The sequence below is a fragment of the Diplotaxodon limnothrissa genome, linkage group LG18 (genome assembly GCF_057381915.1).
Source record: "Diplotaxodon limnothrissa isolate DT_005_m linkage group LG18, D_limnothrissa_male_GT1.1, whole genome shotgun sequence".
Classification (NCBI taxonomy): domain Eukaryota; kingdom Metazoa; phylum Chordata; class Actinopteri; order Cichliformes; family Cichlidae; genus Diplotaxodon; species Diplotaxodon limnothrissa.
The window spans coordinates 43,827,683-43,854,451 of NC_140613.1; the positions used below are offsets into that span (position 1 = coordinate 43,827,683).

A 26,769-nucleotide genomic window follows, 5' to 3' on the forward strand; every position below is an offset into this window, starting at 1 on the left:
GTGCGGGTACGGCGCCCGGAGTGAGGAGTGCGGGTACGAGTGAGGAGTGCGGGTACGAGTGAGGAGTGCGGGTACGGCGCCGGGAGTGAGGAGTGCGGGTACGAGTGAGGAGTGCGGGTACGGTGCCCGGAGTGAGGAGTGAGGGTACGGCGCCGGGAGTGAGGAGTGCGGGTACGAGTGAGGAGTGAGGGTACGGCGCCCGGAGTGAGGACTTAAAAACTTCATGTGTGGAACAGTACTGAAAGCCCTTCAATGAGATGGGGGATCAATGATGCTAAACGTCAATGTTTAACTTTCAAGCTGCTCATTAAATCTGTGTCTAAACAAACACCTTTGTGCATTCGTGCTTGTGTTCAGGACTACACTACCCAGGTTCCCAGAGGGCATGAAATCCTTAGCTGCCCTGTCACACGCATGTACCCCACTGATGACTGCGAGCCTTGTAAACCTGGAGAGGTGGTATGTACACACACACACACACACACACACACACACACACACACACACACACACACACACACACACACACACCTCAGGCTGGAGCTCACCCCTGGCCCTTCAGCCAGTATTAGTCTCTCTACATTTCTACGCCGTTCTTAAGGGAAACGGGCAGAGAAGGCTGAGCTGTGACAGGAACATCAGTGGCACCAGGTCTTTTGGACTTTGTGGTCCAAGTTGTCCTCTGTAAGCACAGTCAGGCATGACACCAGTGACTGTGGCCCTGTGTACAACAGGATGCAGACTGTGTTCATGAAGCGTTCGTGTGGGATCATCATGACTGAGTGGAACAGAGAAATGTTCTTTAGGGTTACTTAGACGAGCTGTTCAGGCTGTGTTACAGGGATCGTACCAAATACTCACTTTGTGCTGTTTGACTGTATTTCTGGACGTTTAAATGAATCTCTGCACCTATTGTCCCTAAAATATGAAGAAATGAGGGGGTGGCTCAAGATTTTTGCACAGTACTGAAAATATTTTCCTTAAGTTCATTTTCAGGCGGCATGCTTATCTCAGGGCTTCACTAAACACTGCAAACAATTTAACAAAGCAGTCAGCACTCGCACACTGACATACCGTCATAGCTAGCTGATGTGTAACCTTTGACCCAACAGGAGGCTAAACTACAAAGACCACGATCCTAACGAGCTGCTCCTCTTATTAATCAGAGCACTAATAGTACATTTAACAGGTGCACACCTGGACTGGTACACCTGCTCCTCCTGTGTTCCAGCAGCATCGGCGTCTCTTTAATGCGACTGCTGGCAGTCACCAAATACTGGAGTGGCCCACACAGATGCTGAGTGTTGTGTGTTTATGCCCCGAACGTTCTGTGTGTTCATACATGTGCAGGAGCAGCCTCTGTATGATGTGATCCATGAAGCTCTGCGGCGCCACTTGGAGGGCATTTCCTTCAGAGAGAGAAACGCTGGACCCAAAATAGACATGAAAATGAGAGATGAAGGTGTGTGTGTTAAATGAGTTGCGTATTCAGAGTACTTATACACATTTTAAGAAAGTAATTTCTAACAGCTGATAAGCCGATGACATCATCTGGTTTTACTAAGTTCTTACTACAAAGATTTTTCGGGTACTGCACCTCACAACCTTTTGCTCTTTGCAGGGTTCAGCGTCGTTGCTCGGGTCGACCCCGCCACAGGTTTTGTGAGCGGAGGAAACCGCTTTAACTGCGGCACATGGATGGACAAGATGGGAGAGAGTGAGAGAGCCAGGAACAAAGGCATGCCTGCTACTCCAAGGTAACACAAACTCCAGCAGACTCCAGCTGCTCACATTCTACTGTCTCTACTGTTTTTACTGAAGTCAAATCATCAAAAAAGACTTCGCTGAAGCCCTCCATCAGGTTCAAAGTTGTATAAGTAACATATTAAACATGCTGAGACAGCAGCCCTCACAGAGTGCCACATCGAAACAGCAGAGCTTGGTGTTCGGGCTCCTCTGTGAAACTTTCCCAGGGTCCTCCCTGCTGCTGGTGTCCAGCTCTCTGTGGTGGGGGTGGGGTGGGGGTGCCACACACAATATTTAGTTTCTGGGTCTCATCATGGTGCACTCTGCTGGCTATTATGAAACACACACACACACACACACGGGTTGGGATGGTAATAATGTATCAGAATAAATAAACTATCTAGTTTCTTCAGGCTTCAATCATCTAACACAATAAACAGGAGCAGAGGAAGCTGCTGAGATCATTTGGTGTTGTCCACAGGTGTAACCCACAGATCCACGGTCCTTCTAAATGTGGCTCAATTCAATTCATCCATCCATCCATCCATCTTCATCCGCTTTATCCGGGGCCGGGTCGCGGGGGCAGCAGCCTAAGCAAAGAGGCCCAGACCTCCCTCTCCCCAGCCACCTCCTCCAGCTTATCCGGGGGAATACCAAGGCGTTCCCAGGCCAGCCGAGAGATATAATCTCTCCAGCGTGTCCTGGGTCTGCCCCGGGGCCTCCTCCCGGTGGGACATGCCTGGAACACCTCACCCAGGAGGCGCCCAGGGGGCATCCTTGTCAGATGCCCGAACCACCTCAGCTGGCTCCTTTCGATGTGGAGCAGCAGCTGCTCTACTCTGAGCCCCTCCCGGATGGCCGAACTTCTCACCCTATCTCTAAGGGAGAGGCCAGCCACCCTTCGGAGGAAGCTCATTTCTGCCGCTTGTATCCGCGATCTCGTTCTTTCGGTCACTACCCACAGCTCGTGGCCATAGGTGAGGGTAAGGACGTAGATCGACCGGTAAATTGAGAGCTTCGCTTTTACACTCAGCTCCCTCTTCACCACGACGCACCGGTGCAGCGTCCGCATTACTGCAGCTGCAGCCCCAATCCGTCTGTCGATCTCCGGCTCCCTTCTCCCATCACTCGCGAACAAGACCCCGAGATACTTGAACTCCTCCACTTGGGGCAGGAACTCATCCCCGACCCGGAGTGGGCACTCCACCCTTTTCCGGCTGAGAACCATGGCCTCAGATTTGGAGGTGCTGATCCTCATTCCCGCTGCTTCACACTCGGCTGCGAACCGTTCCAGTGCGAGCTGGAGGCCCTCACCCGATGAAGCCAACAGAACCACATCATCTGCAAAAATCAGAGATGAGATTCTGAGGCCACCAAAGCGAAAGCCCTCCGCCACTTGGCTGCGCCTAGAAATCCTGTCCATAAAAATTATGAACAGAACCGGAGACAAAGGGCAGCCCTGGCGGAGCCCATCACCCACCGGGAACGAGTCCGACTTATTGCCGGCAATGCGAACCAAGCTCTTGCAACGGTTGTATAGGGATCGAATGGCCCGTAGCAATGGGCCAGACACCCCATATTCCCGCAACACCTCCCACAGGGCACCCCGAGGGACACGGTCGAATGCCTTCTCCAAGTCCACAAAACACATGTAGACTGGTTGGGCAAACTCCCATGCACCCTCAAGTATCCTGGAGAGGATAAAGAGCTGGTCCAGTGTTCCGCGACCAGGACGAAAACCGCATTGTTCCTCCTGTATCCGAGGTTCGACTAACGGACGAACTCTCCTTTCCAGCACTCTGGCATAGACTTTCCCAGGGAGGCTGAGGAGTGTGATCCCCCTGTAGTTGGAACACACCCTCCGGTCCCCCTTCTTAAAGATGGGGACCACCACCCCGGTCTGCCAGTCCACAGGTACTGCCCCTGATCTCCACGCAACATTGCAGAGGCGTGTCAACCAGGACAGCCCTACAACGTCCAGAGCCTTCAGGAACTCGGGGCGGACCTCATCAACACCAGGGGCTCTGCCACCAAGGAGCTGTTTAACTGCCTCAGTGACCTCGCCCCCGGAAATTGGCGGGTCATTCCCCTCATCCCCAGACTCTGCTTCCTCCTCGGAAGACGTGTCAGTGGGATTAAGGAGGTCCTCGAAGTATTCCTTCCACCGCCTGACAATTTTCTCAGTCGACGTCAGCAGCGCTCCGCCAGCACTATACACAGTGCAGGTAGAGCACCGCTTTCCCCTCCTGAGACCTCTGACGGTTTGCCAGAATCTCTTCGAGGCAGTCCGAAAGTCTTTTTCCATGGCCTCTCCGAACTCCTCCCACACCCGAGTTTTTGCTTCAGCCACTGCCCGAGCCGCATTCCGCTTGGCCTGTCGATACCTGTCGGCTGCCTCCAGAGTCCCACAGGCTAACCAAGCCCGATAGGACTCCTTCTTCAGCCTGGTGGCTCCCTTCACCTCTGGTGTCCACCATTTGGTTCGGGGATTACCACCACGGCAGGCACCAACCACCTTGCGGCCGCAGCTCAATGCAGCAGCTTCGGCAATGGAGACGCTGAACATGGTCCATTCGGACTCAATGTCCCCAGTCTCCCTCGGAATGCTGTTGAAGCTCTGCCGGAGGTGTGCGTTGAAGATCTCGCGGACTGGGGCCTCTGCTAGACGTTCCCAGCACACCCTCACTACGCGTTTAGGTGCACCAGGTCTGTCCAGCGTCCTCCCCCGCCACCTGATCCAACTCACCACCAGGTGGTGATCAGTTGACAGCTCAGCCCCTCTCTTTACCCGAGTGTCCAGAACATATGGTCGCAGGTCTGCTGATACGATTACAAAATCGATCATCGACCTACGGCCTAGAGCGTCCTGGTGCCACGTGCACTTATGGACACTCTTATGTTCGAACAGGGTGTTCGTTATGGCCAAACTGTGATTAGCACAGAAGTCCAATAACAAAGCACCGCTCGGGTTCAGATCAGGGAGGCCGTTCCTCCCAATCACGCCCCTCCAGGTCTCGCTGTCGTTACCCACGTGAGCATTGAAGTCTCCCAGCAGGACAACAGAGTCTCCAGGACTCTAAGAAGGCTGGGTACTCTGAACTGCCACTCGGCGCATAAGCGCAGATGACAGTCAGGACCCGTTCCCCGACCCTAAGGCGCAGGGAACAAACCCTCTCGTCCACCGGGAAAAACCCCAACGTACCGGCAGCAAGCCGAGGGGATATTAGAATACCCACCCCAGCCCGCCGCCTCTCACCAGGGGCAACTACAGACTGAGACAGAGTCCAGCCCCTCTCCAGGAGACTGGTTCCAGAGCCCAAGCCATGCGTAGAGGTGAGCCCGACTATATCTAGCCGGTACCTCTCAACCTCACACACTAACTCAGGCTCCTTCCCCACCAGAGAGGTGACATTCCATGTCCCTATTGCCAGTCTTGGCAGCCGGGGGTCAGTCCGCCAGGGCCTCCGCTCCTGGCCGCCACCTGGCACACAATGCACCCAACCCCTATGGCGCCTCCTGCGGGTGGTGGGCCTGCGGGAGGATGGGCCCATGTCTCCTCTTCAGGCTGTGCCCGGCCGGGCCCCATGGACTAAGGCCCGGCCACCAGACGCTCACCCTCGGGCACCCTCCCCGGGCCTGGCTCCAGGGCGGGGCCCCGGTAACCCTATCCCGGGCAGGGTAAACTGTTCCCTCGGTGTCCTTTTCATAAGGGTCTTATGAATCGCTCTTTGTCTGGTCCCTCACCCAGGGCCAGTTTGCCATGGGAGACCCTACCAGTAGGGGTGCAACGATACACAAAATTCACGGTTCGGTTCGGTTCGATACTTTGGTGTCACGGTTCGATATTTTTTCGATACAAAATAAAATGTTCATGCCTTTTTAATTTGTCATTTATTAAAATTATAAATATATATTTTAACTCAAAAGTACAGTTTTTAAATTTAACTCTAACCCTTGTGCGCGTTTTTTATTTTGACAGCGAATGCGCACCTGCGGACCACTTATGTGCACCCTGGTTATTTAAATTCAAATTCAAATTCAAATTTTATTTGTCACGTACACAGTCATACACAGTACGATATGTAGTGAAATGCTTGGACAACTGCTCGTGACCTAAAGAAAACAAAAAAAGGAAAAGGCTATGAATAAGATAGGAAATAAATATGAAAAATTAAAAAGGGTAAATTTAACTAGGAAGGAATAGAATATAAATTAAGGTTAAAAATGAAATAACTGTACAACACAAATTAGAATGAAGGGTAAATTTAACTGGGAAGAATAAGATAAAGATAAATATATAAATTAAAGTTGAAAATAAAATAACTGTACAACAAAATACACAATACACAATATAGAACTATATAAGAATGTATGAAGAAATCTAAATATAAATAAATATATACACAATAACAATTTAGCTCGTCATATTGCAGCCACAGAAATTCTTTTGTCCATGAAACCATAAAGCTGCACTTTCTTTTTGCCTTATAGTCTGATTTGTCATAACTTCTCCGTTTTGTGGTAAGCTTTTCTTTGGCTGTCACTTCTTCACCCTGACCTGTCTTATTTGGCTCAGCAGAACTAAAATATATATCTGTCTGTGAAGGTTCTCAGTCATCCAGGTCATCGTAGTCAAATATAAATCCTGCTGCTTTTACACACGCACTCACATAAGCTCAGCGATTCTCTGCGCGATCAACCTCTCACATGTTTAAGCTTGCTGCGGGAGATTTCACTTGTCATGTTTGCATAGTAAGCTAACGATTAATAAGACGATGTCAGAGGAATTGGTGCACAAATTATCATCACTCACAGATCAGTGCTGTTGCTCTCTATACACAGTTCGCACGATTGCAAAGTGAAAGCAAAAAAACAAGCGCAAATTCAAACGCGATTTCAATATATCACATATTGACAGTGGCTCACCGATGCCAATGACATAATTACCCAGCTACATTTCTGAAAGAATGCAAAAGCATTGACATATATTTTTCCTTCCTACAATAGCCCGACGGGCAGGGTAGCCCGTCTGAAAAAAATCGCTAGCCCCAGGACGTCGGGCTAGCGATTTTGCGAGCCCTGTATCTGATTGAGGAATCACTCATCTTTGGAAAAGAGAGTTTATTACAGAGAAATGTCTCTTTCCAAAATAAAAGCTATACTATCCGCTTCTTCTGGGCTATATTCTCAGCAGCATAAGGAGAATCATGTGCTAACAGCTGTCTAAATGACTCGGCTAAAGTTAGTAGCATGCTTGTTGTTTTTGTCTTTGCACTAAGATGATGTAAATGTGCAGTCATATTCGTTGTGTTCCCACTAGTGCTTTCAGGTTAATCTCGTTGAAATGACCTTAACGCCACAACACGGCAAATCTCCGTTAACGAGCTACCGCCGATCGCCCTGTGCATGGGGCTAGACGGCCAACACGTTAACGAGCTAACTGCGCTAACACACTAGTTCCCACCCATGTAATTGAGCATTGCATGGCGCATCCAACATACTGTTTTACTTTAGTCCATGACTCGCTTACCTTCAGGGTCATACATCACATGAAAACCAAAATAATTCCAAACGCCAGATCTGAATGAGGGTGGGGGAGGTCCATGTTGCAAGGAGAGCTTAACTTCTGTCTTGCTAGCTTGCCCTGCGCTCTTCCTTCTGACTATGCTGTCTGTGTTGAGCGCTCAGTGAATCTGCGTTCGACTGCTCCGCCTAGGGTCGACAGTGCAGCCTAGGCGGAGTAGTCGAACGCAGATTCACTGAGCGCTCCACACAGACAGCATCGTCAGAAGGAAAGTTGATAAAATAAATTACAAATGTTGTATTGTTCGATACATATGCGTACCGAACCGAAAGCACTGTATCGAACGGTTCAATATCGATACGAATATCGTTGCACCCCTACCTACCAGGGGGCAAAAGCCCCCAGACAACATAGCCCCTGGGATCCCTGGGACACACAAACCCCTCCACCACGATAAGGTAGCGATTCAAGGAGGGGCAATTCAATTCAATTTTATTTATATAGCGCCAAATCACAACATAAGTCGCCTCAAGGCGCTTCATAGATACAGAGAAAAACCCAACAATCATATGACCCCCTATGAGCAAGCACTTTGGCAACAGTGGGAAGGAAAAACTCCCTTTTAACAGGAAGAAACCTCCGGCAGAACCAGGCTCAGGGAGGGGCGGGGCCATCTGCTGCGACCGGTTGGGGTGAGAGAAGGAAGACAGGATAAAGACATGCTGTGGAAGAGAGACAGAGATTAATAACAGATATGATTCAATGCAGAGAGGTCTGTTAATACATAGTGAGTGAGAAAGGTGACTGGAAAGGAAAAACTCAATGCATCATGGGAATCCCCCGGCAGCCTACGTCTATTGCAGCATAACTAAGGGAGGATTCAGGGTCACCTGGTCCAGCCCTAACTATATGCTTTAGCAAAAAGGAAAGTTTGAAGCCTAATCTTGAAAGTAGAGATAGTGTCTGTCTCCTGAATCCAAACTGGAAGCTGGTTCCACAGAAGAGGGGCCTGAAAACTGAAGGCTCTGCCTCCCATTCTACTTTTAAATACTCTAGGAACAACAAGTAGGCCTGCAGAGCGAGAGCGAAGTGCTCTAATAGGGTGATATGGTACTACAAGGTCATTAAGATAAGATGGAGCCTGATTATTTAAGACCTTGTATGTGAGGAGCAGGATTTTGAATTCAATTCTGGATTTAACAGGAAGCCAATGAAGGGAAGCCAAAACAGGAGAAATATGCTCTCTCTTTCTAGTCCCAATTCAAGCAGCATTGTTAGAACAACGATAATAACTGACAAACACAAATGTCCTCACTCTGTGTGCCACATTTGCTGTTAGAAAGATGCAAAAACACAGAAGTTTAATTGGCTTAGAGAACTTTATATTACAATTTGAATTGACAACATCAGTGAATCAAAGGAAAGTCCAGGTTGGTACTGATATCGTGTCCTGTGCCTTTTGTGCAGAGATGGAGCAGCGGTGGAGATAGTTGGTCTGAGTAAGTCTGCAGTTCGCTGGGTGGTGGAACTTCACGCCAAGGGCCTGTTCCCATACGATGGAGTTAAATTACACAGAGATGGTATGTGACAAACTCCACTGTTTTCACATAAACGAATTCCCCATCGTCATTCACCTAAAACCAAACCACCTTATTCCAGGTAAGGAAGTGTTCATCTCGTACTCCCAGTGGAACGAGCAGCTCAGCCAGTCCTTTGAAGCTGGCTTCTGGGTGTCCGGTGACCCAGATGACCCCGATGAGAAGCACCCTGAGCTGGTGCACAAGAAAGGCATCTATAAGGACAGCTACGGCGCCTCCAGCCCCTGGTGTGACTACCAGCTCAGACCCAACTTCACTGTCGCCATGGTGGTGGTAAGCCAACGCCTCGCTGTGATCTTCAGTACTGTGTGAAAAACACTCAGTAATAATTACACGTACGTGTGTGTGTGCGTGTGTGTGTGTGTGTGTGCGTGTGTGTGTGTGTGCGTGCGTGTGTGCGTGTGCGTGCGTGTGTGTGTGCTCCAGGCTCCAGAGCTGTTCACGGTGGAGAGAGCCTGGAACGCTTTGGAGATAGCTGGGAAGAAACTGCTGGGACCACTGGGAATGAAAACCCTCGATCCTGAGTAATACATTTAAGCTTCTAACTAAACGCCGCAGCACAACGCGTGTTCAGTAACAGCAGTGAAAGACTTAAATGGCTCTTATTGTGTTGTCTCAGTGACCTGGTTTACTGTGGCGTCTATGATAACGCACTGGACAATGACAACTACAACGTGGCCAGAGGCTTCAACTACCACCAAGGACCGGTGAGTCCCACGTCTGTCACTGCAGATGGTTGAACGCAGTGCTGAACAGAACGCCAACCAGAAGAAATGTTTAAAAGTTAACTTTAATAATGCATCAGATCTCCACTGGTAGAAAAGTCAGAGACATGGACTCTGGGTAGAAAATCATCCACCTACAGGCTGCACTCAGAGGATTCACTGTCAGATTTCGGATACATTACCTATAACGTGTCACACAACCTGTTACACACTTTGTGTTTGTGCGTAGGAATGGCTGTGGCCAGTCGGGTACTTCCTGCGTGCTAAACTCTACTTTGCAAAGAAGCTGGGAGAAGACACGTACACCAAAACGGTTACCTTGGTGAAAAATGTTCTGTCACAACATTACACTCACCTGGAGAGGTAGGCCGCTCTCCCCTGTACCTCTGATGAAACGACTGCCTTTTATTGCTTTTCTTTACTAACCTGTCCCTACCTGTCCACCTCCACCAGGTCTCCATGGAAGGGTCTGCCAGAGCTGACCAATGAGAATGGCCAGCACTGTCCATTCAGCTGTGAGACCCAGGCCTGGTCTCTAGCCACTGTGCTGGAGGTCCTGTATGACCTGTAGACCTGTGCAGAGGGCCACCTGTTGCTCAGTTCATCACCAGCCAATCACAGCATCCACTCAGAAAAGTGGACGAGAGGGTCAGTGTGGATGGAATCACACTGTTTTCTTTTTTTCCAGAGGGGGGTTCTGGTAGCATTTCCAAATAAATACTGCAGTGCTTAAAGTGTTTACTAACCAGCCTTGATTGCATTTGGTTGTAGTTAAGTTTGCAAGCTAAATAAAAGATAAGGTCCCAGCAGAAAGCTGATGTAGCTCATATTTCCTATGTTTCCCATATGACCTGAATGCAGCACATTTTAAAGTCCAGCCAGTCTTTAGACTGTAGCAGCTGCTAAGTGTGGTGAACGTTAACGTGTCTGATCCTGCAGACATCCATACCAAAGACATGATCTTGGTATGGATGAAAAGCGTTTGGTAGGCGTTGACTCACAGGGTTGGTGTTAAAACCATTATGAGCCACTGTGCATTCTGTCCCCATAGCAGTTATTTTAAATAAAAAGAGAAGATGTTTTTCTTTGTGGGTCATTGCTGTTCACCAAGGCTCATGTTTGCTACTGAAATCTGCTGTGTGCTTTTATCCTACATCTGTCACAGTGTCCTGTCTCCTGACCTGCAGCGAACACCTGCTGCACGACGAGCTGTAGCAGCACTGGTAGCGTGTTAATGTTGGTGTGAGTGTAGGTTAAGTTTAGCTTCTCTATGGAACAGAAAAACCCTCCAGCCTGTACCTTTACACCTGTCATACAGGGAGTGCAGAATTATTAGGCAAGTTGTATTTTTGAGGAATAATGTTATTATTGAACAACAACCATGTTCTCAATGAACCCAAAAAACTCATTAATATCAAAGCTGAATGTTTTTGGAAGTAGTTTTTAGTTTGTGTTTAGTTTCAGCTATTTTAGGGGGATATCTGTGTGTGCAGGTGACTATTACTGTGCATAATTATTAGGCAACTTAACAAAAAACAAATATATACCCATTTCAATTATTTATTTTTACCAGTGACACCAATATAACATCTCCACATTCACAAATATACATTTCTGACATTCAAAAACAAAACAAAAACAAATCAGCGACCAATATAGCCACCTTTCTTTGCAAGGACACTCAAAAGCCTGCCATCCATGGATTCTGTCAGTGTTTTGATCTGTTCACCATCAACATTGCGTGCAGCAGCAACCACAGCCTCCCAGACACTGTTCAGAGAGGTGTACTGTTTTCCCTCCTTGTAAATCTCACATTTGATGATGGACCACAGGTTCTCAATGGGGTTCAGATCAGGTGAACAAGGAGGCCATGTCATTAGTTTTTCTTCTTTTATACCCTTTCTTGCCAGCCACGCTATGGAGTACTTGGACGCGTGTGATGGAGCATTGTCCTGCATGAAAATCATGTTTTTCTTGAAGGATGCAGACTTCTTCCTGTACCACTGCTTGAAGAAGGTGTCTTCCAGAAACTGGCAGTAGGACTGGGAGTTGAGCTTGACTCCATCCTTAACCCGAAAAGGCCCCACAAGCTCATCTTTGATGATACCAGCCCAAACCAGTACTCCACCTCCACCTTGCTGGCGTCTGAGTGGGACTGGAGCTCTCTGCCCTTTACCAATCCAGCCACGGGCCCATCCATCTGGCCCATCAAGACTCACTCTCATTTCATCAGTCCATAAAACCTTAGAAAAACCAGTCTTGAGATATTTCTTGGCCCAGTCTTGACGTTTCAGCTTGTGTGTCTTGTTCAGTGGTGGTCGTCTTTCAGCCTTTCTTACCTTGGCCATGTCTCTGAGTATTGCACACCTTGTGCTTTTGGGCACTCCAGTGATGTTGCAGCTCTGAAATATGGCCAAACTGGTGGCAAGTGGCATCTTGGCAGCTGCACGCTTGACTTTTCTCAGTTCATGGGCAGTTATTTTGCGCCTTGGTTTTTCCACACGCTTCTTGCGACCCTGTTGACTATTTTGAATGAAACGCTTGATTGTTCGATGATCACGCTTCAGAAGCTTTGCAATTTTGAGACTGCTGCATCCCTTTGCAAGATATCTCACTATTTTTGACTTTTCTGAGCCTGCCAAGTCCTTCTTTTGACCCATTTTGCCAAAGGAAAGGACGTTGCCTAATAATTATGCACACCTGATATAGGGTGTTGATGTCATTAGACCACACCCCTTCTCATTACAGAGATGCACATCACCTAATATGCTTAATTGGTAGTAGGCTTTAGAGCCTACACAGCTTGGAGTAAGACAACATGCATGAAGAGGATGATGTGGACAAAATACTCATTTGCCTAATAATTCTGCACTCCCTGTATAATACACTTCATATGATGCAGTTAGTATTTCTGTACCACCACTAAATATTCACACTCGGCAGGTAAGAAGTGAACAACAAAGGTGCTATTGAGATGCTGGTAATATCCAGTGTACACGTAAAGAATTCAAGCTACAAATATCCTTAAAACTGTAATAATGAAAAATGACAAAGTATTGAACAGTCCTGACACCATCTGAAATCTCAGTAATTAGAAAGCATTTCAAATTAATTAATATCAGCTTGTTCAGGCTCATCAAATATATATATAATTGAATTTAAGCTCTCTTGTTACCAAGGTGTCACACAACATATATCCAGTGTTGGGAAGGTTACTTTTAAAATGTATTCCACTACAGATTACAGATTACATGCCCCAAAATGTAGTTTGTAATGTATTCTGAATACTTTGGATTACTTAATATATTATCATGCTTTTCACAACTACATGAATGTCCTATTGCTGTGTGATTTGTTACTGTTACTGAAGGTTACTCTCCACACCAACACCAACTAGATGTTTAAATCTTAATATAAATGAGTAACAGTAGGTGGACATTAGGTAAAGCTGCACTTTTTTCGTATAGAAAACTATTCCGTGCGTATATAAAACAGGTCCGCGGCTCTGAACCGTAGTAAAGGGACCTCTGGCTAATACGTCGGGCTCGTAGCTGAAAACTAGCTTTACTTTGTTGTCTGGGTCAAGTTTGCTAGCAGAGACAGAGAGAGGCGTTGAAAGGCTGCTCCAACCGAACTTATTGTTTCAGAGGAAAACACGAACACAGTGTACAGTCAAGTCTTGATAGCTTACTTACAACTGGGCTCGTCAGGCACTGACTTGGCTGCAGTGGTTATTATTATATTTACATGCTTCCAGCTCCCGTTTCTGCTCAATGACAGCTCGTACTTTTCCTTTCTCTCCCTCCCTCGCTCACAGACACATCACGGGTATGGCAGTCCATTCTCCCTGCAGCACGGACTATCACTCCCTCCAGTTAATACACGACACCACGGTTCTTCATTCACAGATGGATTTATTCTTCCGTCACACTTCTCCTCAGAAACCCCATAAAATCCACCGTCAAACTGTTATTACATAAAAGTACAGAATGACCAACATAAATATTACAAATAAACATTTAAACCCAAGTTAACAAATACGCGATAAACAAACACAGTTAACGTTAGGGTTGCCAACCGTCCCTTAAAATACGGAATCGTCCCGTATTTAGAAACAAAAGTACACGTCCCGTATTGAGCTAATAAGGGACGCACTTTGTCCCGTAATACAGTGAGAATCAAAAGTAGTCTATAAATGTTAATGGAATTAACGCTTTGTTGGAAAACATAATTCCCAGCCCCTCTCCTGCTTTGTGACCAATGAGCTGACAGCACACTTATGACAATTCGAGTATGACAATTCAGATTACCGCTCATCTCATTGGTCGAGGAAAGGTCGCTTACGGAGAAAATACCGGAAGACAACAGATGACCACAACAAGAAGCATGGCCAACAGGGGAACAAACGCCGTCACTGCGGTGCAAGTCTCGGACGACAGTACACCTAAAGCTGGGCAGACACTGTGCGATTTTTTTCAGTCGCGTTATTCAGCTCCTGCTCAAACTGCACGATTGACTCGCAGGGGTTAGAAGTTGGTAGGTCACGATGCAGGGTCTCACACTATACGGCCCGATGCTCTGATGCGACCTGAGTGCTCACACTGTGCGTCCATAAAATTAAGGTTATAACAGAAAATCTGTCGCTCGCTCTCTCTGTCTCTCACTCACACAGACACACCACCACCATCAACTTTGCTAAATTGCTAATGAAAAACATGATCAGGCAGCTGTGATTGAGCAGCAGTGTAGATCCAACTATTTTCACGGTTGTTGTGGTCGTGATAATTTTGTGAGGCCACATCGAAAAGGCTCGGATGAGCTTTTCAAAGTTCTACAAGTTGTGCCTCCATCGCTTGTGTCCAGATCACACGCTGCACAGCCGTGCTGCTCCGTCTTTTTCACGGCGTTTACGTGTTTGCGCGCGAGCAGTGTGAGCGGCTCACGAGCGATTGATGATCGGGAGCTGGTCGTGAGGTGTTAATCACTTCTCGTTACCCCACGTATACTACACGACGCACGATGAAGGCCAAAATCGGTCCGATCACTCAAAAATCGGCTCAAAATGGGCCTAAAACCGCACAGTGTGAGCCCAGCGTTAGAGCAGCAATGTTTGTTCCCCTCAGAGAAAGGGAAGAATGGGAAAAGGAAAACACCTGGCTGGAAAACGTTAATATGGGCATGTGCAGTGAATATCAGCGCTATGTGGCCAGAAGTGTGATAATATAATTTATTTTGTGTAATAAACGACTGCAAGGATAGATGATTACAACAAATAGATGACTAATACATAAAAGTAATACATAGATGAATAATGACGATGAGTTAAGATGCGTAATCATGGGAACAAGCGGGTTTTCAAACGGGAGCAGCTGATTAGCATTAGAAAAGCTGAAATAATACCTCAGCTGAAGCCAATTGTACTAAATGCACTAAATGTGCACTGTTACAAGAATATTTTTCTTTCTATTGTTTTCTATTATTTTAAGTTAAGCAGGACAGAGTTCTTTTAAAGAAAGATTTACTTATATTCTCAAAAGTTAAGCATGACAGGCTTCTGTTTAAGAAAGAGACCTGTTTTACTGTGTTAATGTTGTCATTTTGAGCTAAAAATAAATGGCTAAATGATCATTTGTTTCACATGTGTTCATATCACAAAGAATACACATCTACTTAAATCAAATTCAAGTCAAAGGGTTAAAAAAAATAATTTCACACACACAAAAAAAGAGCTAGAAAATTCACCACACTGGGAAGGGTGAAGACAACTGGGTCGCCCGGCCCTGGCCACGAGGTGTCCCTTATTTATTTTTCAGGGAGTTGGCAACCCTAGTTAACGTACCTCGCTGGCTGCACGTAACCGTGAGGGAATGAGTCCGCTTCAGGAACAACTTAACAAAAATAATTCCCAATTTCTTCTTCTTTGCAGCTTTCTTTTACTTTAAACTGCTTATTTATTCCTTCTTCTGCCTTAGTTAACTTATTAACTTAGCTTCTTGCACATGCCTTTTACTTCCCTTTACGTCACTTAAAAGGCCTGTGCGCAACACAGAATGAACCTTAGTTCCTACCCCAAAAGGAACAACAATAAATAAATAAAATAAATAACATAAATGAACACAATAAATTAAACAAACTGACATAATTTACATTTATGGCAGTTAAACTCCCACCAAATCTCAACTTGAGATTTCTTCACAGATTTGCATCTTCAAGTTATAAGCATTTACAACAGTTTAACACATGCTTATTCTGCTTCAACAAGTAGTACTATTTTCTCCTTCCTTTTTTTCTTCTCTTGTTTCGTTTCCTTCTCTCCTTTTCTTTCTTTTTTCTTCCCAGAGGATCATAGATGGAAGCTACTGTGGATAGCACTCCCCTTCTCGTCATTGGGTGTTTCTTGACGGTTACTCTGAACTGAAAGTCATCAGAGGATACGCACCATTGCACGCCCAGTGCTCTTTCTAGGAGTGGCTCCCCTAAATCTATGTCCAGTTCTTTGACACTGTCTGCACACTCTTCCTTTGGTATTGACTCCAATACCTTCTTGCTGTTGGAAATGAACTTGTGTAGTCTAAGCTTGCCTGTGCTGCAAAGCTCTCTTGCTTCCTTGATTAGCTTAATTGCCTCAGCATCAGACCTTACACTCACCAGTCCATCATCAACATAAAAATTTCTTCGGATGAACTTGACAGTGCTTTGGTTAAATCGATCTTGACCTTCTGTGGCTAGATGTTTAAGTCCAAAATTGGCACAGCCAGGTGAGGAAGCTGCCCCAAACAAATGGACTTTCATCCGAAAAACTGATGGCGGAGACTCAAGATCACCATTCTCCCACCATAAGAACCTCAAGTAGTCTAGGTCTTCAGGCTTTACATGGAATTGATGAAACATTCGTTCCACATCACACATAATAGCGACTGGGCCCTTTCGAAATCTACAAAGAACTCCCACCAAGGTGTTTGTGAGCTCTGGCCCTGTAAGAAGGTAGTCATTCAATGACATGTCTTGAAATCTTGCCGAGCAATCAAAGACCACTCGCAGTTTCTCTGGCTTTTGAGGGTGGTATACGCCATGGTGGGGAATATACCAAGCTGATCGTTTATCAAGCTCTTTTTCTGGGACCTTTTCTGCTTCTTCTTTTTTTTTTTTTTTTCTTTTTAAATGACATCAGAAACAGCAGTATGCGACATTACGTGATGGCAGAGCTTCAGTTCATCCTTTGTCATTTTTTTTTTTTTTTTTTTTTTTTTTTTAAATAAATAGGACAGGGGGAATGAATGAGAGAAAGAGGGGGAGAGAAAGAAAGAAAACCAAAGGGGAGAAGAGACGGTGAGAGGGGGGGGGAAGAGAGAGAGAAAAAAAAAAAAAAGAACTCCTGGGTCACCTGTATGGAGAAAAAAAACAAAAACAAACAAAAAAAACAAACAGAGGAGACAGCAAACAACAAAGAGCAACATAATAATAGAGAAAACAAAGCACCATCACAATAAACTAGCTAGTCATAGATATCAATATTTACTAAATAATAAACGATATTGTGCAGCACGCAAGATAGACAGTGCACAGTGTGCTTTGAGGCAGCAGCCAAGAAAGCTTTAGTCCGCGTCTGTGAATACCCATGTGTGCATACCTGTGTGGATCAGCATGCTTGCATTCCAAAGGTTTCTCCATGTAATGATCTGCTAGGGAGTGTGGGGGGGCCACAGCCCCGTCCTCCAGGGTGTGAAGCGGGTATGGAGGAGATCAAAACTCCAGACATCCAGAGGCCCCCAGAACACAAGAGACCATGGAAGACCGACAGAGGGGCAGCCGCGCCACTGTTCCAGTAAGAGCTGAGGAGAGTCCCAGATGAGGGCTCGCCCAGCAGCCGCGGAGCAGAAGTCAGGGGGAGTTGCAGTGACGCGCCCGTGAGCTCCGCCGGCCCCCAGCTGTGCCTGAGTGACCGAGCCCCAGGCCGAGAGGCCGGGGGCACCCCACCTCCAAAGGGGCCCGAGCGAGCCCCAGGCCCCAGGCCCCGACAAGCGGCCGCCAAGGAGTGAGCCGGTGTGTACCCGGATGCCCACCCCCAGACACAAAGAACCACCAACACACCGACACCTGAGGGAGTCCGCCACCGGCAGGGGAAGTGGTGGTGGGTGGAGATAGGCCTCCAAACCTTGGAGGGCCTGAGGTGTCCCCAGAGAGGTGGCGTCTGATACCCAACCTGACATATAGACACAGACATACAGGCACCCACAGACACAAACATCCATTCCCACCCTCATGCTCTCATATGCACTCACTCCACACTCAACCAACGTGGAGACAGACATAAAGAGACGCTGTACACACAATCACACTCCCCAAGCGTACTCTACAAACCGGGTCTAGGTACCCTTGCCCCTTTTCTGCTTCACCACGACTGATAATGTCTTCCATGAAGTTCATGTAGTCTGTCCGATATTTCTGGTCTCTCTTGAGCTTCTTTTCCAAGCACATGAGGCGTTGAACAGCACTTGGCTTGTTATTTGGTAGCTCTGGCCTGCTCTGTTTAAAAGGCAGAGGCATTTCAAGATGTCCGCCTTCTTTGTGCTTAATTTCTTCTTTCATTTTAGTCAAAAACCGGAGATCTTCTTGCGAGAGATTTGTCTCTTCTCCAAGCCTTTCACTGAAGTCAGATTCCAGCACCTTAAGTATGTCTTCTGGAGCAGTCATCTCCTTAATTCTTGTTTTGCAAACATAAGGAACTTCGCTCTTCAACTTACTTGTTACTTTGGGTTCAGGGGTCACTTGCTTTACAATGATGCGGTGACTTACTCCTATTGCATCACTGTAGTGTTCACCTGGATCACCATAGCTCACTATGCTCCAGCCTACGTCAGTTTTCTGTGCGAAGGGCTGGTTGTCCTCACCACATACAACTTCTCTAGGCATTAGTGCTTGTGGACAGTTATACCCGATAAGAAGACCGATTTCACATTTCTTCGGCGGGGCAATGTGTTCCGCAAGATGCTCTAAATGAGGCCACGCCTTTGCAGTCTCTGGTGTTGGAATGTGTGTACGATTGGCAGGTATGAATTCACGAGTGTAGACCGTTGGCACTGTGATCTTCTTAGAAGAAGATAACCCTCTTATTTGTAGACCTTTGAGTCTTTTGCATGGTACAATTGTCTCCTTGGAAGACATTGTAGACAGCTTCAACTTGACTGGCTCTGCATTAACATCAAGAGCATCTACCACTTCTTCAAGAATGAATGAAGAATCACTTTGTGAATCTAACAGAGCATAGACAAGGACTTCTTTGTTTGAATCACTTGGCATTGATGCATAAACAGGAACTATTGCTGAAGTCTGAGCACTGTTACCATCATGCACAACTCTATTGGATGTGGTTTCGTGAGTGGTGTCTTGCGGCGATTGTGGCTTTCTTTCTTTACTGCAACTTGTCTCGTCATTTTCCTTTTGCTTTGAGCGATCCTCATGTAAGCATGTGGGGTGGCGCTTTGAGCAGGTGTCGCAGACCATCCGGTTGCTGCAATGCTTGGATTGATGGCCAGGACTCAAACAGCCAAAGCACAGTTTCTCACCTTGTATGAACTTCACTCGGTCAGCAACTGGCCTTGCAGTTAGCCTACGGCACTTGTGCAAGACATGCCCTGTTTTCTTACAAAACATACATGTGCTTATGCTCTTCTCAGTGGTGTTAGTTGTAAAAATCCTTGCACTTGCTGCTTGGTTCTTAGAGGTCACTACATTCTGAGGTTTAGATCTTGTCCTTTCTGGCTCCCCTTGCCGCAAAGCATAGTAAGATGTAACAGGGTTACAAGCAATACTAGCCTCCAAAGTCAGGAAAGTTACGAAATACTTGAAATCTGGGAACCTTCCATGCTCCAGCTGATACTGTGTGGCTTTTCGGTTCCATCTGCTGCTTAACCAATCAGGCAACTTGGCTGTCAGTTTTTGGTTTTCAATGCCATCATCAAGAATACGCAGACTCTCATTGTGAGCCATGGCACATTCACAACTGCGTAAAAAGTCCACAAATTTCCTTAAGTCAGCGCTCTCTCTTGATGCTATCTTTGGCCAGGCATGTAATTTGTCTCGGCAGGCTTTGGCAATCATAAAAGGCTGGCCGTATCGCTCATTGAGGAGTTCCCATGCAGCAACATATGCAGTATCTGAACCAATCAGAAAATAACCTTCTAATGCCTCTCTAGCTGTTCCTCCAACATATTTCTGGAGGACGAATATTTTCTCCGAGCTTGGAATGTTTTTCTTTTCAATAAGAGTTTGGAAGGATGACTTCCAATGATTAAACTTGAGTGGATCACCACTAAAAACTGTGGGCTCTGGAATGGGTAGCCTATTTGCTGATATAGCCTCAGCTAAGGCCTTCACAAGCTCTCCTGTGCTATCTTGGAGCACATGTGTTAGCACTGCATCCTTTGGTGGTTGTGAGTGCTGGTCCTCAGTCTTCACCTGATTGAGTGGCTGCATAACCGTATGTAGATCCATGCTCTGTGCAGCATTCCCTTGGGCTGGACTGAGCTCACTCTCATCATATACTTGAAGCCTTGCTTTGGCTGCATTCAGCCTTTTCAAATTTTCCAAACGCTCAAGTTCTCTCTTTAGGTTTTCTACAGACCACCTTCTTGCAGCATTCTCTTCTTGCTGTTTCTTTAAGAGAGCAGCCTCTTGTTTCTCTCTTTCTAGCCTACGTTCAGTTTCTTCCCTTTCTCCTTCAAGACGACGAGCTAATGCTGCTGCTTCTTGGTCTGCAATGATCAACCTCTCTTCAGCTTCAAGGTTTTGCAGTTTCTCTTCGTGGCCCTCTTGTTCAGCCATAATCTGCAGTACAGCCTGTGTAGCTGCATACTCGGCAGCAGCTTCTTGTCTTCTAAGTGAAGATACGTTTGAGTGAATAGAAGAAGCTTTAGAACCATTAGAGGCAGGAAGTGAAACACTGGAGGCTGACGATGAGAATACAGAACTATTATCTGGCCAAATCAACTCCTCCGCTGTTCCCTGCATTTCAGATTGAGCATTTTGTACTACAGTCTTTGTGATCGAGATGCAGTTATCCATCTTGCGACGCATGTCATGGGCTGGTTGATCAATTCTTCTGTAATCATCATAAGCAATGTTCAACTCAGATAATTCCCTTTGAATACTGGTGATGTGTTCTTGTAGGATGTCACTAGGATCCTGTTTTAATACAGATCTTTTAGCTACCTTAATCAGAGCTTTCCATCGTTCATATTTGCTGTCAAAGCGAAGCAATAGCCCTTTGATTTGCTCTTTCTGAAACTCTTTTCCTTTTTCTGTTAATGTTCGGGCTCTTTCACTTCTACGAGGCTCTTCAGGTGGTGCTATATTTTGCCCGATATTTGATTCACCTGTCTGTTCTAACTCAGTCTCTTCTTCCAGAGCAGCTACTGCACCCTGAGCTTCTTTACTTGTATGTGACATTTTGAAAAATCCACCGTCAAACTGTTATTACATAAAAGTACAGAATGACCAACATAAATATTACAAATAAACATTTAAACCCAAGTTAACAAATACGCGATAAACAAACACAGTTAACGTACCTCGCTGGCTGCACGTAACCGTGAGGGAATGAGTCCGCTTCAGGAACAACTTAACAAAAATAATTCCCAATTTCTTCTTCTTTGCAGCTTTCTTTTACTTTAAACTGCTTATTTATTCCTTCTTCTGCCTTAGTTAACTTATTAACTTAGCTTCTTGCACATGCCTTTTACTTCCCTTTACGTCACTTAAACAAACTGACATAATTTACATTTATGGCAGTTAAACGGACTACACTGCCCATCAGGCTGCATGCTTTAGCGCTATGCCTGTAACACTCTGCCTGTTGCCTTCATATTAAATCATTTAAAATATATATTTCTTCACGTCATTATGAGACGCAAGATTGAGACACAGACATTAGAGCCAATTAATCCATGTTTTGTTTGGGTTTCCACCGGCGTGGAAACCAAAAATAGAGCGGGGACAGCCGAACATATCAAACAGGACAAGACCGCCGTGTAATCCATTTATTTCAACAAAGTAACTGTATTCTGAATACCACCTAACGGTAACTGTAACGGAATACAGTTACTCATATTTTGTATTTTAAATACTTAACGGTGGTACATGTGTTCCATTACTCCCAACACTGCATATATAAGTTGGTTTATAATAGTTTGACCACAGTGCACATCTAAACAGAGGTCCACTGAATAAATGCTGGAACCCCAAGAATGTAACTGAAACGTATGTGTTGTTCACACAATGGCAGTGCTGAATAAACTGTTGACCTTAGTGCTCTCACCTCTGTGTATGTGTGGCTATGTACAGCTCTTCTCTTCAATTCAATGTTATTTACACAGCACCAAATCACAACAGCAGTCGCCTCAAGGCGCTTTATATTGTAAGGTCGACCCTACAGTAATACATACAGAGAAAAACCCAACAATCATATGACCCCTATGAGCAGCACTTTGGCGACAGTGGGAAGGAAAAACTCCCTTTTAACAGGAAGAAACCTCCAGCAGAACCAGGCTCAGGGAGGGGCGGGGCCATCTGCTGTGATTGGTTGGGGTGAGAGAAGGAAGACAGGATAAAGACATGCTGTGGAAGAGAGACAGAGGTTAATAACAGATATGATTCAATGCAGAGAGGTCTGTTAACACATAGTGAGTGAAGAAGAAACACCCAGTGCATCATGGGAATCCCCGGCAGCATAACTAAGGGAGGATTCAGGGTCACCTGGTCCAGCCCTAACTATATGCTTTAGCAAAAAGGAAAGTTTGAAGCCTGATCTTGAAAGTAGAGATAGTGTCTGTCTCCTGAATCCAAACTGGAAGCTGGTTCCACAGAAGAGGGGCCTGAAAACTGAAGGCTCTGCCTCCCATTCTACTTATAAATACTCTAGGAACAACAAGTAGGCCTGCAGAGCGAGAGCGAAGTGCTCTAATAGGGTGATATGGTACTACAAGGTCATTAAGATAAGATGGGGCCTGATTATTTAAGACCTTGTATGTGAGGGGCAGGATTTTAAATTCTGGATTTAACAGGAAGCCAATGAAGGGACACTGCAGACATAGAGGACAGCTACAAGTACCTGGGGATCCCACAGGCAAATGGGAACCATGAAGAGGTCGCTAGGAAAGCTCCAACCACCAAGTATCTGCAGAGGGTCAGGCAGGTCCTGAGGAGTCAGCTGAACGGTAAGAACAAGATCCGGGCTACCAACACCTACGCCCTGCCCATGATCAGGTACCCTGCTGGGATAATAAGTTGAGCAAAGGAAGAGATAGAAGCCACTGATATCAAGACTCCTGACCATGCATGGAGGGTTTTTCCCCAAGTCCAGCACCCTGAGGCTGTACGCTAAGCAGAAGGAAGGAGGCCGGGAACTGGTGAGTGTCAGCAACACAGTCCAGGATGAGATAATGAACATCCACGAATACATCAGGAAGATGGCCCCAACTGACCGCGTGCTCAGTGAATACCTCAGGCAGCAGACCCCAGGTGCAGGCTGTGTAAAGATGCCCCAGAGACAATCCAGCACATAACAGCAGGGTGCAAGATGCTAGCAGGCAGGGCATACATGGAACGCCATAACCAAGTGGCCGGCATAGTGTACAGGAACATCTGTGCCGAGTATAACCTGGAAGTCCCGAGGTCACAATGGGAGATGCCCCCAAGGGTGGTGGAGAATGACCGAGCTAAGATCCTGTGGGACTTCCAGATACAGACGGACAAAATGGTGGTGGCTAACCAACCGGACATAGTGGTGGTAGACAAACAGAAGAAGACGGCCGTAGTGATCGATGTAGCGGTTCCGAATGACAGCAACATCAGGAAGAAGGAACACGAGAAGCTGGAGAAATACCAAGGGCTCAGCTGATCGCACTCAGCTGTCCCGTCCTGAGGTTTTGATAAAGAGGGTACAGAGCGTGTTATGGTTCAAAATATTGGGGATGGAGACAAGAGAAAAACCAAAATAACAACACTGGTCCGGCCGGGTTAAGTCAAACGATGATTTTAATGGTCACACACGTGGGAGATGGAAACTGAATGCAGACAGCCTCTGATCTCAAAATGGTGGAGGATTACTCAAACTCTTATAGCCTCTGGTGCCCCCACCTTATCATAAAAGCCTAAACATTCACATGCTTTTCTCTCACACGGCGCCTAAGCTATGACCTTGGCTCCCCGTTTTATCTGCTCCTGCTGAGATGGGGCAGAAAACTCCAGCATGCTCTGTTCTCTTCTAATCAGACAAATAAGGCAATGACTTTCTGCAAACAGTATTTCTTATAACATCATAAAACAATATCATTCATCCACAATAAATCAGCAGTCTAATGTAATGCAAATCAGTTTAACGAATGCAATAGTTATCAGCTTCTTCTAATTCAGGAGAATACTGCAAACTAAAACTACATAATAATTCACAATCTTTAACTAGGGGTATAACATGGCATAAAATAATATTATAATCTAACAATTCCCCCTGATGAGCTCGTTAGAATAATGAGCTCACCAACACCCTATAATCCAGTGTGGCCGGGTTCATCTCTTCTCACTCCTGAGGTCCTTTGTCCCCCTGATGGGTGAACCATATGTGAGATGACCTCTGTGTTTGCGCAGTTCAGATGCAAGAAAAACTATTATTCCAACAATAGCAGGTACAGATGACACTCCCCAGTTCTCCCACAGCTTTATTTGGTGCTACCTTATACCCTTCAGACGTACTCAGACTAGAACCTCTGTCCGAGGAGCTTTTAGCCTTTATTTTATTGCTGCAGCTACCAGTGTCGTCCAGTTGGGTGATCCTCTGCTCTTCTTTCTTCAACCTCAGGGGTTAGACAACCCTTCAGTCGTGGCACAGATCAGGGGATTATTCTGCCCCGATTTCAAACAACGATCTGTGTATCCTCAGGTCCTGTGTGTCCTCCAGAAAAAGATCAGGAAGGCGTCCCCCTTTTGCCCAAGAGCCTTTCGAACCTCGTTGGTCTGGTGTTCCCGGATTTCCGCCAACCCCTTCATGGTTATTGCTGTGTTTATGGGATCCATCCTTTTGAGGTGACTACCCGGAGCCCAAACGCCATCACCCTTGGACCCAGTTGGTGTCTCGGCAGTCACCGTATCTATCTCTGCTGCCAAGGATCCTCGCATATCTGTGACCTCGTCTGGTGTCTGTTCCTTTCTCTGTAAGAGACAGAAAACCAAAACACCTCTCCTCCTAACCCTAATAATCTAATGTTGTTATCTACTGACCTTCTAGTGTTTCAGAATTGGTTTAAAACATTCAGAATGTCCCAGGGACTTATTCTAATCATATCCTATGTGTGTGTAAGCGTGTATGCATTTAGCCCTCTGCACTCAAAGTCAATACCTACAATATATCAGTCCGGACCATCACGCCGAACGAAGCTTATGACCTTCAAAAGACCAAGTGCCAACTCATTATAAGCACATTTGCAAGGTGTGTCTAAAAATTATTAATTTGTCTAATTAATTCAGTTCATTTCAATGATTAATGCCTAAACATGGAAATAATGATTTATGCTTCTCACTGATCCTCTACAGAAAGTCCGGAAACTTCTCGGGCCACTATTAGCTTAAGCTTTACCATTCCTAAGTTATTAAAGACACAAATGAAGTTATAAAAATGTTCAAATAATCCTTGTTTGATGTTAAAGCTCAACTTTCCCCCCTTTTTTGACACATTCCCATGTGTCAAATCAACGGAGCTAGAACATTCAAAGAAAAGGTTAGGCAGCTACAAGGTTTCCCAGATTGTTAAGGTGATCTGTGTGTGATGTTCTGACTCAGGTATTTAATATTTTAATAAATGTCGTTTAATCAACTGCCACTATTTAGAACTTAGCTTAAAGACATAATTGAATAAAAGATCACAAAGAATAACATGATATCAATGTTATGTAAGCGCGTTCGGCCCTCTATGCTCGAAGCCTTTTCCCTCAATAGATCAGTCAGACATTCGCGCTGACTGTAGCTTTTAACCCTTATTAACTTGAGCACAACTCTACAATGAGCAACAAACTGCAATATGTATAAAAATTATCATGGTTACACCTGCAAAGAAAGATTATATCATTATCCTAACACCTGTAAATAGAAGATTAATCAGAGGTTATAACAATCACAGGAACACAGATGTTAGTATAAGGTCAAAAGCTTCAATAAATGATGATCAATGCAATGCTTGTTGCATGATTCTCATACAATAATAACAGTAAAACACCCCCTTTTATCCCGTTTAACTTGACACATAAACGTTCATAGATGGCTCTCTTAAATTTGACCTTCCCCTGGTTTTTCCTTCACTGACCACAGCAGGGGAAACTCTGCTATGAGTCAGCCATGAATGCAGCTCACCTGATTCGTCACTGAGCCCCACCGTCACTGGCGTCTGACAGGGTGGCGCTGCACACTCTTCCTTTAATGTGTCTATTTTCAATCTGTTAATTAGAGTGCTTAAACATGAAGCAGACTACGTCCACCACAAGTCAATACAGCTGTAAATGTGGCCAATTTTCAATCTATTATCAGTGAATAACAACAGATAGCTTTTATTTTATGAATGCTTTCAGTCAACCACTCACCCAGAGGATCTCCAATCCCAGGAAATTCCTTCTCCTCATTTAATGAGTCTGTCCTCCTTCCATGCCCTGGTAACTGGTCTATCCAGAGCCATATGATCTCAAACTATACATACAACAAGCCAAACCACACCTTGGTCACACCAGCCCTTTTCCGCCCTGAAGATGTTCAACGCCATCTTAGTCTGGACTGCCTAAGGTGACTTTAACGCTGACTGTTCCGACAATCCATTTTATAACGTTTCCTGGTCAGATTTTGCGAATCTCTGCACCAGGGTTTTAAACATTTTGCCATTTTCATTTGTTTTTATTTTTATTTAGCTTCGACTCCAGATTGTCAATTTTTTACCAGTTGTAATTAGTTTTTACCAATTCTTTGCTAGTTTAGTCTAGTTTTTATTTTCTGAAAATCCTTAGTTTCAGTTTAGTTTTGATTAGCGCCAGTTATAGTTTTAGTTTTGTTTTGCAAAAATTAAAAATTGTCACCAAATCCCAGTTCCATTATATCAATCATGCTCCTCTGCTTATCCTTGGGTATTAAGATTATTAACTCT

The 26,769-nt window shown here is 45.6% G+C and overlaps 1 protein-coding gene across 2 annotated transcripts in view; it reads left to right on the forward strand.

Annotated features, from left to right (window-relative positions):
* agla (amylo-alpha-1, 6-glucosidase, 4-alpha-glucanotransferase a) overlaps window positions 1-16,774 on the forward strand; it is a 44,443-nt gene extending 27,669 nt beyond the window's left edge. The window contains exons 27-35 of one of the 2 annotated variants that reach the window (XM_085378485.1): window positions 358-459; window positions 1,351-1,462; window positions 1,622-1,757; window positions 8,738-8,850; window positions 8,930-9,141; window positions 9,295-9,392; window positions 9,488-9,575; window positions 9,823-9,956; window positions 10,047-16,774. In XM_085378485.1, the coding sequence (XP_085234611.1) occupies window positions 358-459; window positions 1,351-1,462; window positions 1,622-1,757; window positions 8,738-8,850; window positions 8,930-9,141; window positions 9,295-9,392; window positions 9,488-9,575; window positions 9,823-9,956; window positions 10,047-10,164 (1,113 nt within the window). In that variant the 3' untranslated portion in view covers window positions 10,165-16,774. The remainder of the gene's footprint in view (window positions 1-357; window positions 460-1,350; window positions 1,463-1,621; window positions 1,758-8,737; window positions 8,851-8,929; window positions 9,142-9,294; window positions 9,393-9,487; window positions 9,576-9,822; window positions 9,957-10,046) is intronic. The other variant, XM_085378484.1, reaches the window with a different exon arrangement.
* The last annotated feature ends 9,995 nt before the right edge of the window (window positions 16,775-26,769 follow it).